The sequence below is a fragment of the Geotrypetes seraphini genome, chromosome 4 (genome assembly GCF_902459505.1).
Source record: "Geotrypetes seraphini chromosome 4, aGeoSer1.1, whole genome shotgun sequence".
In the NCBI taxonomy this organism is placed as follows: domain Eukaryota; kingdom Metazoa; phylum Chordata; class Amphibia; order Gymnophiona; family Dermophiidae; genus Geotrypetes; species Geotrypetes seraphini.
The window spans coordinates 22042454-22061478 of NC_047087.1; the positions used below are offsets into that span (position 1 = coordinate 22042454).

General features: G+C 43.2%; 1 protein-coding gene across 6 annotated transcripts in view; it reads right to left on the reverse strand.

Annotated features, from left to right (window-relative positions):
• Positions 1–19025, reverse strand: part of PLCG2 (phospholipase C gamma 2) — a 210632-nt gene that overhangs the window by 84210 nt on the left and 107397 nt on the right. For all 6 annotated transcript variants that reach the window (XM_033941197.1, XM_033941196.1, XM_033941199.1 and 3 more), the window contains 6 exons: positions 16141–16184; positions 11509–11581; positions 9923–10024; positions 8085–8203; positions 4785–4870; positions 2959–3079 (listed from right to left, as the gene is read on the reverse strand). In XM_033941197.1, the coding sequence (XP_033797088.1) occupies positions 2959–3079; positions 4785–4870; positions 8085–8203; positions 9923–10024; positions 11509–11581; positions 16141–16184 (545 nt within the window). The remainder of the gene's footprint in view (positions 1–2958; positions 3080–4784; positions 4871–8084; positions 8204–9922; positions 10025–11508; positions 11582–16140; positions 16185–19025) is intronic.

The following is a 19025-nucleotide window of genomic DNA, read 5'->3' on the forward strand; positions in this document are numbered from 1 at the left end:
CAGGAGCTGCTTTTATGCGCCAGTTAGCGGGTTAAAGCAGCTCCTGATTGGTGTACCCATGACTTTAGTACCAGGAAGAGGCGGTCGGAAAATACTGTGAATTACTGAGTCCACGATTTGCGAACCGCAAATTCGCGGGCTTTACTGTATATGTGTCAAATTGTTTTGTTGTTATTACACAAGCCCTTTTAACATTTGAAATGTGCATAAACCAGCACTTGAATTTTGCAGGAATATCTAAATCTCAATTTAACACAGCTAGGATATGCATGTATTAGACCCAAGTGCCTGCAAATAAGGAGGAGGGGATGACTTGAGCATGTTTTAGGCAGTACAAGGGCATGGCAAGTTCATTGACATTTATTCCCCATTTCAGAAGGAGACTAAGGCCCGGATTCTCTAACTGGCGCCAATTATTAGGCGCCAAACTCGGTTAAAAACGCCATTGAAATGACATTTTTAACTGAGTTGCAAGGCATTTACCAGTGCCTATAAAATCAGTGCCAGAATCACACCTACATAGGCACTATAGGCCATCTAACACCACTGTGGGTGTGGCTAACGCCGGACGTGGTATTAGTCGGCCTAAAGCGCCTATGTAGGGAATACCCTGGCCTACATTTATGGCACCTATCTTTCACGGCGGCACAATTCTCTATACAGTGCAGTGGGGTGACTGACATGCAATCAGCGGCCACTTTTTAGGCAGCCGCCAAAATCGGTGCCCTAAGAAAATCCGGGCCTAAACGTTTAAGCCCTAAAAGATCAACGCTGGCAGTTACAACCGCTTCCAAGCACATTTAGGATTTGGGAAACAGCTGCTATTCAGCAACATTTCACTGGAGGGACTGGGAGGTTGTTGCCCCCTTAATCACTCAGTGACTTTGCCTCCCCTCCCCCCCTAAATGCAAAATAGGCCATGTTAGGTCACCGTAACAGTGTGAGGAAAATGACCAGATATGTTTTAAAATTGGTTATGTGCTAATCTTAGATTTGTGATGTAATCAGTTATGTGCTGGCTTTCTAAACATCAGTGGTTCTTAAATCTGCCATACATAAATTGCCATACAAAGGGGGGGCATTAAGAAATTTCAGGATATTTGGGAGCCATTAACAAAATACTGTAATGATTGAATATCAAGTTTTTCCCCTTAAATATGCACATCCAAGAAGGGGGGAGGGGGTGGGGACTTCTTGGTTTTCTTTTGAGAGTAACAAAGGTGGGAGGGGGGAGGTTATTATATGTTTGTCTTGAGTTGACGAATGTTATTGAATAGGGAAGGGGAGGGATATGGAATTTGAAATTGAGTTTTGTATATTAAGTGATGTATGTAAGACCAAATGGATGTTATATACTGTTTCACTTATTGTATTAAAATGAATAAAGAATTTAAAAAAAAACCCAAAACCTGTCTTGGGGGACCCCCAGCCGGTCAGGTTTTCAAGATAATCCCTAATGAGGCAGAGGCAGATTTACATGCCTGCCATCTCTAATATATGCATATTCATTAGGGATATCTTCAAAACCCGACTGTCTGGGGGTTCCCCAGGGCAGGTTTAAGAACCACTGATCTATATTCTATATGTTTTTGTTTTTAATGGCCGTAATACTGCATGCACCCAGTGCACAAATGTTCAGGTCCCTGTATTTTAGGCTTTACATCGGCATATTTTGTTATAAAATACGGGTTAAAATTGGGATGCACTCACCTGCTTGCCTCATGGTGCTGTATACACAGGCAGTCCCTGGTTTAAGAACGCCCGACTTATGTCAGACTTGTACTTACGAACTTGGGTTCTTCTTCCCCCTTCATGTGCCAACGTAACCCTCTTCCTCTCTTCCATGTCCCAGCGTGCCCCAAATCCTCCTTCTCACTTACCTCCCTCCCATATGTCTTACCTCCTGTGGCTGGCTCCCTTATCCCCACCGTACTTTTCAAACCCGTGGCTGTGGTTCCTACACGTGGCCACAGATGACCCTATGCTGGGAAGGTTTCTGGGTCAGCTGCAGGCCACGTGCAGGACCCACAGTCGCAGTTTTGAGAAGAGAAGTTTGGCAGGGAGGAGGGAGCAGGCCAGAGGAGGTAACATCCGTAGAAGGCAAGCAAGTGAGGAGAAGGACGTGGGGTGCACTGGGACACGGAAGAGAGGACGAGGGGTGCATTGGGACACAGAAAGAAGGAAGAAAACTTCAGATAAAGGAGGGAGGGAGGGAGGGAGGGAGAGAGGGGGCTTGAACTTGGGGCATAGGCTGGAAGAATAGAGGGAGTGAGGGAAAGAGATGCTGAGTTGGGGATCGGAAGGGAATAGAAAAAATTAGGCATGGGCGTCTGAGTGAGAGGGAAAGAGAGATGGGGTGCACATGGGGAAATGAAGAAAGAGATAAATTGTTGGGCATAGGGAGGGAGAGAGAAATATTGGATAAGGTAGTGGGAGAGGCATGAGGTACAGATGCATGGGGAAGAGAGAGATGAGAGGGAGAAATGTTGGATAGGGAACAATGGGACGGATGAAGAACAAACGTAAGTGTAACCTCCTATCTTTTCTTTCTGTTTAAACTACAGTTGTTTATTTTGAGGACTGTTTCTTTAATGTTTTTATAGACTGTGTACTGTACAGGATCTGAGTTACAAATAAATTCAACTTAAGAATGGTTTAAAAAACGGAACCCGTTCTTAACCCGGCGACTGCTTGCATTTTGAATAGTTTTATATGCTAATGTTATGTGTGTTTATATTGTATGTTTTTACTGTACTCCGTGGACAATTTATAGGCGGAGTTAGAAATAATCTAGGAGCAGAAGAAGAAAGGTTAAGTGCAATGTAGCTATTTGCAGTTCTTAAAGTCTGAAGCAAAACGTTGGGGGCCCAAAGCCCCCTTCAGACTATGCTTTTTTCTGTTTGCCACATCTTACAGCTAACCCTGCTGAATCCTTTCTGTGAAGGGATTAACACCTACTCGGTTGTGACAAATGCATGGTCCTTAATTGCATGCACCACATCATCAAATTTGATTTTGGTTGTACGCGTCCATCCATGGTAGATGATGGGTTTGGCATCTGGGCCATCCCAGCAGTCCACTGAAGAACATGAAGGAAAAAAAGACACAAATTAATTTTCTCTCTTCATAATACATCCTGTTTCAATTTTACTCAACAAGCAAGCTTTCACACTACTTGGGAAAATGAAGGGTTAAAATCCCTGGTGAGAGAAAGTGCGTAGTTGGTAGCTATTGTTCAGCCTTCCACACACACCAAAGTCCTGACTGAGCCTGAGTGCTGGTGCTCTCCCCTAGCTAGGTAAGCTTTTGAGCTTACTGGGCACGTGCAGGACTCCCTACACCTATAGCCCCGCCCCTCAGCTTGTCAGGAGGAACTGCTGTTTCTTTAAACCACTAGAGCAGGGGTAGGGAACTCCGGTACTCAAGAGCCGTATTACAGTTGGGTTTTCAGGATTTCCCCAATGAATATGCATGAGATCTATTTGCATGCACTGCTTTCAATGCATATTCATTGGGGAAATCCTGAAAACCGGCTCTCGAGGACCGGAGTTCCCTACCCCTGCACTAGAGCAATAGAAGGGCACTGAAAGAATTGATGGGACCACAGTGTGCAACTCGGAAACCAGTATCTTTTTTCATTATAAAGGATGCAGAAAAGTACCAAAATGCTTTCTTCAAGCTCCTGAAGATCACGGCCCTTTAAATCAGTGGTTCCCAACCCTGTCCTGGAGGACCACCAGCCAGTCAGGTTTTCAGGATAGCCCCAATGAATATGCATGGAGCAGATCTGCATGCCTGCCACCTCCATTATATGCAAATCTCTCTCATGCATATTTATTAGGATAATCCCAAAAACCCGACCGGCTTGTGGTCCTCCAGGACAGGGTTGGGAACCACTGCTTTAAATTAAGAATATATATGAAGTCTGTGGATACTCTGTGACACGGGTAGGCAATTCCAGTCCTCAAGAACCGGACCCAGGTCAGGTTTTCAGGATATCCACAATGAATATGTATGAGATGGATTTGCATGCACTGCCTCCTTGAGATGCAAATCTATCTCATGCATATTTATTGTGGCTATCCTGAAAACCTGACCTGGCTCCGGCTCTCGAGGACTGGAATTACCTACCACTGCTCTGTGAGAACATCATTGCTTGAATAAACAATTACCCCCCAACTCCACCCCACTTTTTACGAAACCGTAGCACAGTTATTAGTGCTGGCCAGGGCAGTAACAGCTCCAACACTCGTAGGAATTCTATGAGTATTGGAGCTGTTACCTCTGTGGCTGGCACTATAAACCACGCTAGAGTTTTGTAAAAAGGACGGGGGGGGGAGGGGTATATGAATAACTACCTATTTTCGTTTTCATTGCATTTTAGTATCACATTTACACACTGCCAGTCAACTGACTAGTTTTCAGTGGTTTACAAATTATAATCACAAATAACAAAAACAAAACAGGTGACCATATAAACCAGGGGTCTCAAAGTCCCTCCTTGAGGGCCGCAATCCAGTCGGGTTTTCAGGATTTCCCCAATGAATATGCATGAGATCCATATACATGCTCTGCTTTCAATGCATATTCATTGGGGAAATCCTGAAAACCCGACTGGATTGTGGCCCTCAAGGAGGGACTTTGAGATCCCTGATATAAACCATATAACCACACAAAACGAAACAGCAATAGACACTAATGTACAATGATCTCAAAGCAAAACATCAGTATACTTTTTAGAAAGCTAAAAAGTGAATCTGCATTATTAATAATGCACAACTCACACTCAATGCACCGGCATCCCATTCTCAGGCAGCGGACGTAGGCTTCTGTGGAAGATTCACTTCGAATCTGATCACCAGTGAGGTACCTTAAACAAAAGAAGGCGTAAGAATTAGAAAGTGGATGACATAGAGCCCCTCCCTAATGTGCAGTCTGGAGCAAGCACAGTTCATGTATTAAAGGAGACAAGATCCCCTGCCTGGCATGTGGCAATGCCAAGTAAAATGTTAAAACAAATCTAGAAAACGGGCTTGACATGACGGAATGTTGATGCAGGAAGCTGAAAGGACAATGGTCTTGTAGAATGTCAATAATGACGACAGTTCAATTGAAATGATATTCAGCACATATTAGCAACAAGACTGACCGTTTACCAGGGGTCTCAAAGTCCCTCCTCGAGGACCGCAATCCAATCGGGTTTTCAGGATTTCCCCAATGAATCTGCATTGAAAGCAGTGCATGCACATAGATCTCATGCATATTCATTGGGGAAATCCTGAAAACCCGACTGGATTGCGGCCCTCGAGGAAGGACTTTGAGACCTCTCTTTAGCCTGACTAGTGTGCCTCATGAGATTTCAGGTGTGCCACAAGACGCTGAGGAGGAGGAGAGGCACCGGCTCTTTGCCTACAGGACGTGCCTCTCATGGCGAGGCACGTCCAGAAGGCAATCAGCCGGTGCCAGCGCCTCTCCTTCTCTCTGACCGTCTTCTCTGCTGGCACCCCTCCCCCCCCCAAGCAGCTCAGGGCCTTCGCGCATGCACGAATGTCAGTGTGATGTCATTGCGTAGATGTCCGCGCACTTCCAGGTGCCCACTTAAATTGCTTTCTGAGCTAACTACTGATGCTCACTGGCACGTAACCGGTTATCCCCGCTGAATATTCGCGGTTAGTGTTCTGGAGGCAGCGCTGAGGTTTTTGCGATGAAGCATCAATATTCAGCCCCTGATTGCATACAGCAACCGCTTACATTGGGCCGTATAAATCGCAGCCCTTTCTTTATGTGGTTTAGATCGGTGGTTCCCAACCCTGTCTTGGAGGACCACTAGGCCAGTCGGGTTTTGGGGATGTCCCTAATGAATATGCATGGGGCAGATTTGCATGCCTGTCACCTCCATTATATGCAAATCTCTCTCATGCATATTCCTTAGGGCTATCCCAAAAACCCGACTGGCCTAGTGGTCCTCCAGGACAGGGTTGGGAACCACTGGTTTAGATTATGCATGTAGGCCTGGATTCTCTAAATGGGGTCAATTTTCTAGGCGCCTACAATAGCATTAGGCATCGTAAAGCGCTTCCTTAGGTGAGACTGAAATTTCTTTTAAAAGCATTTTTAAATGGCGTTTTCCTACCAGTGCCTAAGTTAGGGCACTGTTTATAGAATATGGGCCTGGAGTATGTGAGGTACAAAGTGGATACAATATGAAATGATATATGAAGATATGATATGATGTGATAAGACTGTGGATGTATGGAGGGGCTTTCTGTCTTATTTCTGGGGGGAGGTTTGGGGAGGGTTCTGTTCTGTCCTATCTATAATGGAGTTCTTCTTCACCCTTATTTTAATATTGTAAACCACTGTATTTGCTATATGTAATTAGGCAGTATATAAAGTGAATAAACCTGTATGATTGTTTCACAGAGCTATTAAATGATTATAATTTTGATCCTGTATCATGTTAGCCCTATTACTATGATTTGATTTGCCATTTCCAAATTTACCTCATAGACTGTATTTATGCTTATAGTCATAAGAACATAAGAGTTGCCATACTGGGACAGACTGAAGGTCCATCAAGCCCAGTATCCTGTTTCTAACAGTGGCCAGCCCAGGTACCAAGTTCCTGACAAAAAACCCAAAGAGTAGCAACATTCCAGAGCTGAGACTGTGATGTCATAATGCCTCATTCCACCAATGCCTAAGAGCCAACCTCTTCAGTGAAGTCACAATGGCTTGATTGTCCTATACTTGGCTCACATAAGAACATAAGAATTTTCATACTGGGACAGACTGAAGGTCCATCAAGCCCAGCATCCTGTATCCAACAGTGGCCAACCTAGGTCCCAAGAAACTAGCTAGATCTCAAGTAGTGAAACAGATTTTATGCTGCTTATCCTAGGAATAAGCAGTGGATTTCCCCAAGCCATCTCATAACATAACATAAAACTCACTTGTATACCGCAAATACCATTAAGTTCTACGCGGTTCACAAAGACTAATAATACAAATGAATAGACATCCGATTTCTAACTTAAGAACATAAGAACATAAGAAGTTGCCTCCACTGGGTCAGACCGAGGTCCATCTCGCCCAGCGGTCCGCTCCCGCGGCGGCCCATCAGGTCTGCGACCTGTGAAGTGGTTTCTGACCACTTCTATAACCTACCTCAAGTTCTATCTGTACCCCTCTATCCCTTTATCCTCCAGGAACCTATCCAAACCCTTCTTGAATCCCTGTACAGAGTTCTGGCCTATCACTTCCTCCGGAAGCGCGTTCCATGTGTCTACCACCCTCTGCGTAAAAAAGAATTTTCTAGCATTTGTTCTAAACCTGTCCCCTTTCAATTTCTCCGAGTGACCCCTAGTGCTTGTGGCTCCTCTCAGTTTGAAGAATCTGTCCTTATTTACTCTCTCTATGCCCTTAAGGATTTTGAAGGTTTCTGAAGTATTCCCTGAAAAGATACGTTTTTAAGGCACGTCAAAATTGTTGCTATGAAGTTGGGAGTGTGAATATATGAGTTAAATCCCTAGTCCATGAGGCTGCCTGGAAAGATAGTAATCGTTCCTGAAATTTCTTATATTTACATCCTTTCACAGAAGGGAGCGAAAACAATGAATGGCCTATGAACGTCCCTTTTAGGAATTTATCCAAACTTTTGTTTTTTTAACCCCGCTAAGCTAACTGATTTCACCACATTCTCTAGCAAAGAATTCCAGAGTTTAATTACACATTGTGTAATTTTACTATTGCTATGCTATTAACAAAACTTAGGGCTCGTTTTTAGTGCACGCACAGGATTAGCGCACGCTAGCCAAAAAAATACCACCTGCTTAAAAGGAGGTGTGCGGCATTTTATCGCATGCTAAAACCACTAGCGCACCTTGGTAAAAGGAGCCCTAAGTTTTATGTTAAACTGTACCTTAGGTGAATCTCTTTAAAATTGGAATAAACACATTTTGCCAGCTGACTAGATGAGTTGTCCAGAGCACAGTACTGAACATTTCTCCTGTAACAGCATGATTCAATAAACCTCTAGATTCCTGCACTATTCTCTCTTCTTATTAAGCTGTGTGAAATCTTACGTGTTGTGTGAAGAAGAAATCCAATAATGAGATAAAGGATTATTCATATCCTGGGGAGAGATCTCGTCATATTTTTCATCCCAGATGCTGTTTTCTTTGGAGAAAAGGTAAGTGAGGAACTAAGAATGGGAAACAAAAAGACAATTATAGTTAGTCAGAACCAAGAACTAAAATGTGTACTTCCTTCTAAGCTGCTTCAGGCTACACAGGAATCCCCTGTCTGCTTTCCTGCATTACTGGGGGCTGGTGCTACAATATGTGGAGGGGAATTTTTTGATATGACATCCAATTCCACCTGTAAATGTTTTGCTGAAAATGTCTACAAATCTCATCCTGAAAATATCAATTTTTGAACCAGAAAAAAGTCTATTTTTTGGTTTCAAAAATTGCTTTTTTTCCAGATGTTTTATGCTCAGTACTTATATTTTAAGTACCATTAAAAATGTTCTAGAGAAAAATGAACAATAACAAGCCATTACTACTACTTCCGTGTTTCCCCCAAAATAAGCCCTAGCATGATTTTTAAAGACACTCCCTGATTCCATCCCAGACACTAGTGCTGCCCAATTCGCTGAAAAAATCGGACTCATCAATTCAGCGACCCCCCCACCCCAGTGAGACCAGACATATCTCTGCTCTGAGGTCTCATAAAGCAGCAGCAGCAGCGGCGCTCTGAACCGGCTGCTTCGTGGCCTTCCCCACCAAGGTCTTCCCTCTGTCATGTCACTGATGACATCTTCAGTGATGCGGCAGAGGGAAGGCCCTGGCGGGGAAGGCCGCAAAGCAGCCCGTTCAGAGCACTGCTGTTTTTTGAGGCCTCGGAGGTAGTGTATGTCAGTCTCACAGTGGGAGGGTCAGTGGGGTTCTGCTGCACAGGGGGATGGGAGGAAGGGAGCGAAAGATGCTGCACAAGGAGGGAGGAGGAAGAAAGGAAAGAGGAAGAATTGGGGTGGAAGAGAGGAAGGGAGAGATGATTGTTGTACATGGAAAAAAAAAAAATAAGACATCCTGTGAAAATAAGCCTTAATGCATTTTTTTGAGACAAAATTAATATAAGACCCTGTCTTATTTTCAGGGAAACACGATACTACTTATCAGTTATATAGTGACATCCTTGCTGTGAGTTCCCATGCTACAGCATTGACAGGACAAACTGGGCTTCATGGACCATTGGTCTGACCCAGTAAGGCTATTCATTTTTTATTATTAGTTATTAAGTTTAAACATTATTATTACAAATAATGACAAAGAAAGGATTTTACAAAGAAATGATATAGGAAATTAAAAAAACATCAATTGGTCACTATATTCTCAAGTCCACATCACAGGAGAATAATCTGATCAGCTAAGAAATACAAACATAATCATGATTAAAAATATCAAATAACAATGGTGTATAATATTCATTCCGAGCTCCTATTCTATTCAAGTCAAATGGAAACTATTTGTTAGATTCATGCTATTGCAAAAATTGTTCAAGCTGCACTGAATCCCAAAATATGTATTCACAATCTTTAAATTTCAAAATACATTTACATGGAAACTTAAGATAGAATGTGGCTTCCAGGGCTAATATTCTAAGTTTTTTAAACCCCAAAATGCTTTCCTTTTCAATTGAGTTGCCCTGGTCACATCTGGAAAAATTAAAACTCTATCTCCACAGAATTTTGCAAGGCTATTCTTATGTTCTTAACCATCGAGCTTCACAAAGGCATGCACCGCACACTGGAAAGTAAGAAGAGGCCAGTCAAGCCTGCAGGGTGCCATTTGCAAACCAGAAGTCACTTCAACAGCCATCAGAGGAAAAGGGAAAACAGCCAACCATTTCATCTACCCACTTCATCAACATAAAGGAACGGCTCTGCGGTTTCTCTCATTGTGTCATCAATAAATTTTGTCATTCGCTCCCGGACCTTGCTGAGATCTTGAGCCCAAGACTCCTTTAAAAACAAAAAGAAACAACTGGGTGATCTAGCAGCCAAAGGGTCAGTTTTCAAAACTGCTCAGTGTCTAAATGAGAGGCCTGAAGATATACGTTCCCCTAGATTTTGATAGCTAAAATTTAGGCCCCTAAATTTAGACCTGCAACTCCTTTCCCTAGATTTAGGAGCCTAGTTAGTCCTGAAATTTTTCTTTGCTCCCAATCCCTGCTGCCTAAACGTCTTTTCTAAATTTAGGCGCCTAGAAGCTCAATAATGATTTTCGGTAGCTTTATTTCCAGATAATGCCACTGAAAATCACTACCTGTCCCTGGTGAGTGGGTAGCAGCTGCATATGCCTGGATAAGTGCCACAGAATATCAGCGCCTGCAAATATCTAATCTAATCTACGATTTCTGGGTCGCTCTATGCCTATCTAGGTTCAAGACAACTTACAATTCAGGATTACGAAGGATGTTTAGCTAATACAACAGTAAATGAGGTTAGATAGAATAGTAGGTGATATATACTGGAGATAGGAAGAAGATGGATCATCATAGCAGGAAGTATAGTGAAAACATTAGACATACAGTACAGTAGTTTCAATTGAAATCCAGTTGAGTGAGTTAAAGGTAAACCTAAATTATGAGGAAGTCATTCAATAACTTGAATATGCAATATTATGTAATTTGCAAAGGTAGGTTGTAATTGTTATGCATCTATGGTATATATGTTCTCAAAGAGGAGAGTCTTTAGCTTCTTATAAACTATGTCCCAGAGCTAGGGGGGACAAATTTTCCCCATCCCTGCAGGATCTCTCCATCCCTATCCCATCCCTGCGAGCTCTGTGCCTGTCCCAATCCTGCAAGTTCTGTCCTCATTTGCACAAAGTCATGCGTGTTTGAGGCTTGTGCAGTTAAGGCAGAGCTTGCAGAAATGAGACAGGAACAGGGACAGAATTCGCAGGGATGGAACGGGGATATTAACTAAGAACATAAGAAGTTGCCACTGCTGGTTCAGACCAGTGGTCCATCGTGCACAGCAGTCCACTCCCGCGGCAGCCCCCAGGTCAAGGACCAGTGCCCTGAGACCAGCCCTACCTGCATATGTTCCGGTTGCAGGAAGCCTGGGACCTTTCCAAGGCATTAATTGCTGGGCAGAAAGGTGACAGTGTTTGATGCTGCTCGGGTTAGTGATCAGCCCTCCTTAGAAAGAGTTTAGTCATGGATCTGAAATCCTTGAAATCAGCACTGGTTTAACCTTGACTAAAGCATTTTCCCTTGAGCTGCCACAGATAACGAAGAGCCTACTACCCTTCAGAGTTCCGATACCAACTGAACAGCTCTGAACCTTTCTAAATCTGTTCAAAGCTGACGGAGTCAAGCTCTCAATAATGATCCTAAGCAAGAAATGGCACTGAAAAATGGTCTCAAGCACAAATAAGAGAACACCAGCCTGCAAAATGTGTAGCATAAAGAAGGAACCATTGCCAAACAGCTCTCTACCTGTTGTTCGTGGTGCAGGAATCTCTGGAAGTCATGCAGATGAACTGCTGAAGCATTGAGTCGATCCGTGTTGCTGCAGAGAAGAGAATACCATAAAATTAGGAACTTGGAAGACATTCAACAAGTTAATTTGCCCATATAAGACCCGACAGGCCAGTTTACCAGTCAAGGATCAGGTTAGGTTGCGGGGACCCTACTTGCAAGCAGGGAAGAATGAACCAGATGTTTCTTCCAGCCCTAGGGTTAGAGCAGTAGGCTGAGAACCAGGGGAGCCCAATTCAGATCCCACTGCAGCTCATGTGATCTTGGGCAAGTACTTAACCTCCCACTGCCTCAGGTACACATTTAATATAGCATCAGGACCAAATTAGGAATGAGAGGGTCTATAAGACATTAAAAAAAAAAAAAATCAGTGCCTAGTTGTTATAAAGGCTTCAAAGCACTAGCATCTACAACCTTGCTTCTGACGGAAGGGAAAGAAGGAAATACCAAGCCAAAATTAAAAATAATGCCACCATAATCTATTTTCCGCTACACGTAGAAGCCGGTATGAATTGACTTCTGTGTGGCACCACAATGGAGCACAGAGCATTAATTCCGTAACAGCTTCACGGTGTCCCTAAGACTTTATAGAACACTAGCACAAGGCCACATTGGCATACTGAAACATAGGCGTGCCCAACTATGACAAGTCAATGGCTGGTATAAACTGGTGTGGCTAAGTATGCCATAGCAACTACAACAGAACAGAAACCCATCGGTTCCACAGTAAATGGAGATACCAAAAGCCAAAGAAAACTGGGGGATAAGATGTTTCTGATGCAGGTGTTTATTGAAACGATTCCAAAGATGCAATAAAAGTCCAGATCCAATAAAAATCCACATATGCATAAAATAAGGGCCCAAACACGGTCCGTGTTTCGACAAACACGTCTTCTTCAGGGGTCCAATTTGGAAGTGCAAGATCAGAGAAAGCAAGTGTGGATATACAGTGGTGCCTCACATAACGAACGCCTCGCACAACGAACGCTGCACACAACGAACTTCATGTCTTGATTCACACAACGAACTTCGTTTCACACAACGAACTTCACACAACGAACTTCGTTTCACACAACGAACTTCGTTTCACACAACGAAGTCGCCCGAGCTGCCGATGTATTGCATCCTTCCGCGCAGGCACTGCAGGCAGTCGTTAGTCACTGCGCTTAACTGCCCTCTCTCACTGTATACAGTCGTCCTTTTAAGATAAACTCAATATTTTTTATATATCATGGCTTCTAAAAAAAGCAGGAAGGTGATTTCTGTTGAAATGAAACAGGAAATAATTAGAAGGAGTGAATGTGGGGTAAAACAGTGTGACCTCGTCAAAGAGTTTGGCCTCAGCAAGACCACCATTTTCACCATTTTGACAAATTTATCTTTTTTTATGTCATCTTAGCATATTTTATGCTGCAGAACGAATTATTTTTTTTAACATGTATTGTTATGGGAAAACGCGTTTCACATAACGAACTTTTCACATAACAAACTTGCTCCTGGAACGAATTAAGTTCGTTGTGTGAGGCACCACTGTAATCAGAAATCCAAAACTTTTGCTGCAGGGGCTTCCCAACTTTTGGCACTTTGCATAGAATTAGGGGGATGAGCAACTTTGGCGTGTACGTTACAGGACAGCGCATAGTATTTACACCTATAACTGAAAATGATTTTCACCTTGAGATGCTTAACTGCTATTATGTTATGATATAACACAGGCATTGCACCTAAGATGAGGCACTAGGGCCTCATTTCACTAAGCTGCGTTAGGGCTTTAAGGCGCAGAATAGCGCACGCTATATTGCCACATGCGCTAGACCTTAAAGCCAGCATTGAGCTGGCTTTAGTTCTAGCCGCGTAGCGCGGGTTTAGCGTTCGCTAAAATGCTGCGTGCGCTAAAAACGCTAACGCAGCTTAGGAAAAGGAGCCCCAAGTTATAGAATTTGATGATAGCACTTAATATGGTGTATACAACAGTCCGCAGGTACTGCTGTGTATGTTTCTATACCAATGTGTATGAATATATATCTATATTTATACTTATACCAATACAAAAAAACCTCAGGTCTATAAAAGACTGAAACTGGCCAATATTCAGCTGGCAGAAGTCAGCGACGATCGTCGCTGGCTAATTTAGCCCCAGAAATTCAGGGCCGGGTGTGGTATGGGCTCCGGCACTGAATATCTGGGGATAAATGGTCCTGCAGTGCCTGCTGGAGATTATGGGGGTCTATCTTTGCTCCTTTAGAGAAAGTTATGTAAAACGTTTGCGGCCAAGCTTTTGTTAGGACCACCAGGTCGGCTTTGAGAGCCATTTTTAACGCTCTATCATATTGGTTTTTGACTCCTTTAGAAGCATAGCGTACATAACATCATTCAGGTTTCAGACTCCTGAGGCAGGCCCATTGGGGCCAAAACACGATTGTGTTGAGTCTTGATACAAAATAAAAGTGATTGGACACCAGAGTCTCCTTCGCTGTTTCTTAATTTACGGTCCCATCAGAAATTCAGCTGAACATCGTTGAGAATCCGCATAACTTTTATTTTCTGATTTTTAAGGCCCGTGATCCCAATCCTAGCCCCTAGAAAAAGCTTCTCCTCTTTCCTAACCCCTTCCCCCAGCCTGTGCCGTGTAGAAGACTCCCACTCCTATGGAGCACCATCCCTTCAGCTCCAATCCCACTGTGGTCTAAGTAGGTCTTCTAGGCCTAACCCTGCTCCCTAGTGGTCCAGTGGGGTCTTCTAGGCCTACCTCTGCTCCCTAGTGGTCCAGTGAGGCCTTCTAGGCCTACCTTGGCTCCATAGTGGTTCAGTGGGGCGTTGGAAGCAGGAGCGAAACATCCTTGCTCCTGACCCTTGTGGCTGGCTATAGAAAAATGGCTGCTACAACCTCGTGCAGCTGCTTGCAGTACTTATTTAGCATCACGAGGCTGCTGTGAGATGTCGCAGCAGCCATTTTCTCAAGTCAACCTCAAGGAGCAGGAGTGAGGGGGCTTCATCCTGCCCCTAATGCTCCACTGTAGATCTGGGGTCTTCTACATGATACAGGGTTGGGGGAGGGGGAGGAAAGAGGGATCACGGGACTTCGAAAAGAGAAAATAGTTATGAGGGTGCTGGTAATATTCAGTACTAGCGCTCGCATAGCTAAGCGAGCGTTTGAGCTGTCTTACATTTACCTGCTTAGCTATGGGGTTCTGACACCACCTACAGGCAGAGCCCACATTCAGCAACATTGCCCAGTTTAATGGCTTCAAATATTGGGCCAAAACAATGTTTGAAAATAACATGAATTAACTGTGACAACTACTGCATTTCAACCTGAACAGCTCAGTAGAAACATGGGAATCTTAATAAGCTCATAAACCAATCTGCTCAACTGGTTCAAAAGCTGCAAGCCTGCCCCACTAGGGTTGTCCCGAAAAAACCTAAAGTTGGAAAACCTGGGTGAATTGAAGTTTTTCCCATGAATTTGTGATTGATCAGAAAATAATTTTTAAAAAATTTTAAAGCTCAACCTGGGGTCGCTCAAAGTCACTGATTACATGAAGCTTAATTTTTCTTAAAATTTGCTATTATTTTTGCTTAATTAATGGAACATATTTATTGGTATTATAGCTATAACTTTTATGTTTTCATACTCAGCAATGATACATTGATAAAAGGGCATTTTATGCAAAAATATCTAGCAGTATTTTATTACATGAACCTTCAATATCTGCGCTTTATTGTGGAAAATAACAGAAATTTAGCATACTTCACTAGCACCTAAGATTATGCAAAGTTAAATTTCTGTTATTCTCAAGCACAATCAAATTCAAGGGAAAAACTTCAATTTGCAGAATTTTTCCAGGTTTAGGTTTTATTGGACAACCCTACTGCCCCACTGCTTTGCAAACCGTTTTCAGAGAAGAGGAACCTAGCTTCTGATAAATTATGAAGCGGATACACTCAAATTCCATATCAGATTACTTTGGATCCAGGTTTCTGGGAAGCGAGGAGTGGAGGACAGAGGATTCAAGTAGATTACTGCTGTGCTTTCATCTGCAGCTCTATACCCTAGAGGAGCGCAGGGAAAGGGGTGACATGATTGAGACATTTAAGTACGTCACGGGTCGTGTCGAGGTGGAAAACGATATATTCTTTCCCAAAGGACCCTCGGTCACAAGGGGGCACCCGCTCAAACTCAGAAGAGGGAAATTTAATGGTGACATAAGGAAGCATTTCTTCACAGAAAGGGTGGTAGATCACTGGAACAGACTTCCGGTGCAGGTGATCAAGGCCACCAGTGTGCTCGACTTTAAGAATAAATGGGACATCCACGTGGGATCCCTACGAGGGTCGAGTTAAGGAACTGGGTCATTAGCATTCAGACTTAATGGGGTGGGTCAATAGAGTGGGCAGACTTGATGGGCTATGGCCCTTTTCTGCCGTCATCTTTCTATGTTTCTATCTATGGGTGTTGTAAAGCTGGAAACAAACCAGCATTCACCTGCTTCAGGTAAACTTGATTCAACCTGATACACTGATCACATGACCTTCTCTTTCATCTAGCTATACTATACAGATTACTTAAGCTAAGTTAAAATATATTACCCAAGAATAAATACAGATGAGTCTTTTTTGAATTCCTCAAGAACCTGCAGAAAGAAAGAGACACAAGCTACAGTTACTGTTGTTTTCAGCTGAAGATAAAGAAAGTTGAACTTGACACCAAAGCATGAAGGAAATCTGAGGTTCAACTTCTGGACTTGGTTTCTATCTCAATTACAGGTAGTTACGTTGTTAAAGCAGTTCTTAAGTCGGATTTATATGTAACTCAGAACTTGTAGATTTTAAGATTCTCACTGCTTACCTCTGCTCCCAGCTGGCAAAAGGACCAACTGCCCCTACCAGTGTTCCCTCTAAGATACAGCATGCACAACCACACACTGTTCTTAAAGTGGACATGCATCATTCCTGAATCTGCTACAGGAGAAGCGTAGGAGTCTATGAGGTTCATAATTGAAACAGAAAGACGTCTAAAACCCCACTTAAATTGGCACTTGGACGACCTAAAAGATAGGTCATCCAAATGTTGATAATCAAAACGGGTTTTTTAGATGTATCCATAGACTTTTTAGACCTCTGAATTCCGCTGTGTGCCCAGAGATCAAAGGGGCGTTTTTGAAGGCGTGGTTAGGGCAAGAGGTGGGCGGGATATGGACTGAACTAGACTTTGTCATCCTGCAGGGATAGTTGAAAGTTTAACGAGACTACCTAGACGGAACTTATACGTTGTGACTTAGGCGATCTAAAAACAGGTACAAGTGACCAGATAACCACTGCAGGGACAAAGTACAAACCCACACACACTCCTCCAGTGATCACTGACCCCCTCAAACTGCCATAAAAATCAGAATAAAAATGTACATACCTGCCTCCGGAACATCAACAACTAGCATAGGAAAGCCTAGTAGAGCTGCACAGAGGTGGCTTAAGTAGACTGGGGGTGGGCTAATGAACCATAGAGTGGAGGACCCAGGCCCATAAGCCACTCTTAACCACTGCATTCATGGTGGAAATTATGAACCCATCAAAATCCCCCCAAATCCATCTGTACTGCCATATAGGTGGCACCTGCAGCCATAAGGGCTATTGGGGTTATAGATAGGTGGGTATAGTAGGTTTTGGGGGTCTCACCATGACCTGCAAGGGAGTTGTGGTGGCACCCTTTTTGTGAAGCTCACAGCAGTGCCCTGTAAGGTGCCCCACTACTCTGTTGCCATGTCTGGGTGTCCAGTCCATCACTTTGCTGGCCCCTCTCACTTCCAAAAGTTCTTGTTCTGGGCATTTGGGACTTGGATTAATTTTTGGTTGAGAATGTGCTATAAAGATAGACAATTTGGCAGCAAACAGCTGGACATATAAACAGACAAATTTTTGAGAATGAATTTAGACACCAACGACTTTGGGTGACTAGCACCCTCGGCCCAAAATGGACTTAGACCTTTTTAAAAAAAAAATTATGCCGTACTTTGCCACTGGAAATACTGTTCAGTGAAATCAAATGAAGCCGCAAACAGTTTTGAGAGCCGGACGCTTTTGTGAAGACCCACCAGTCAGATCGGGTCAGGCCCTCCGCTGACGTTGCGCCAGTCAGATCAGGACAAAATTCTCCAAAGGGAGGGCAAGGGTCCAAAAAGGGTCCCAAGCCCCCTCAAGTGCTGCGAGGTTCCCTGATGCAGGGTCAAAACGTGATTCATCACATTGGAACCGTTAAGTTAGAAACATAGAGTATGACGGCAGATAAGGGCCGTCGGCCCAACAAGTCTGCCCACTCAAGACTAACCCTCCCTCCCTGGGGTCCCAAATCTTTTAAGCATAATTCTATGGTACCCCTACCTGTTTGTCCCATCGCTTCTTGAAGTTGAGCACGCTACTGGCCTCGACCACCTGGCGTGGAAGACCATTCCATTGATCAATCACCCGCTCGATGAAGAAGTACTTCCTGGTGTCACCATGAAATCTTCCCCCCTTGAGTTTCAGCGGATGCCCTCTTGTCGCCGTGGGACCCTTTAGAAAAAAGATTTCTTCCTCCACCTCAATGCGTCCCATGATGTATTTGAATGTTTCTATCATGTCCCCCCTTTCTCTTGAGAATATAAGCGCAGCCTGGTCAGACGTTCTTCATATGGGATGTCCTTAAGTCCTGATACCATCCTAGTGGCCATTCTCTGGATCGACTCCATCCTCTTCACATCCTTTTGATAATGCGGCCTCCAAAACTGGACACAGTACTCCAGATGAGGTCTTACTATGGCTCTGTATAGCTGTAGTATGACCTTAATGGTCTTTTGAATTTATATGAAGCACTGTGATGTTTTACTTACCAAAGCAAATTAAAGTCAATGAGAAATATGCTACCATTGGATGGTGGGGGCAACATATGTGTGGCGTAGCTTCCAGGTCTCTGCGCACACTTTTTCTTCTGATGAACACTTGTTCACATTTAATTATCGTGAGAAAGATTTCATAGGGAAGCTCGTTATATATTTTTGTACATTTGCATTTGTTCTCCCTTCAATCTGGAATTCTTTGCCATTATATATTAGAGAGGAAAAAAAAAATCAAGATAAATTCAACGGCGCATGAAAATGTTTTCTATTTAAAGACACTTTTGAACACTAATCCTCCTTTCTCGTTTCTATTGTTCTTCCCATTGATGTATCTTTTCTCTTTATTGTAGTTCCTCCTTTTCCCTCTCGTTTTCTTATGTCTATATATTTTGTTTGTATACATCTTGTTCAAATTTTTGTCTTCCCCCGTTTTTATTAATATTGTATATTGCCTAGAATCTAGGATAGGCGATCAATCAAACTTTAAATAAAACTGGGAAAGTTAGACATTTTTCGTCCCCCCTTTTTTTTTTGCCCAAGCAAGAACCAGCAAGTACTAGAAAAGTCCAGCCAGACATTGTTAAACCGAATAAACCATAAAGC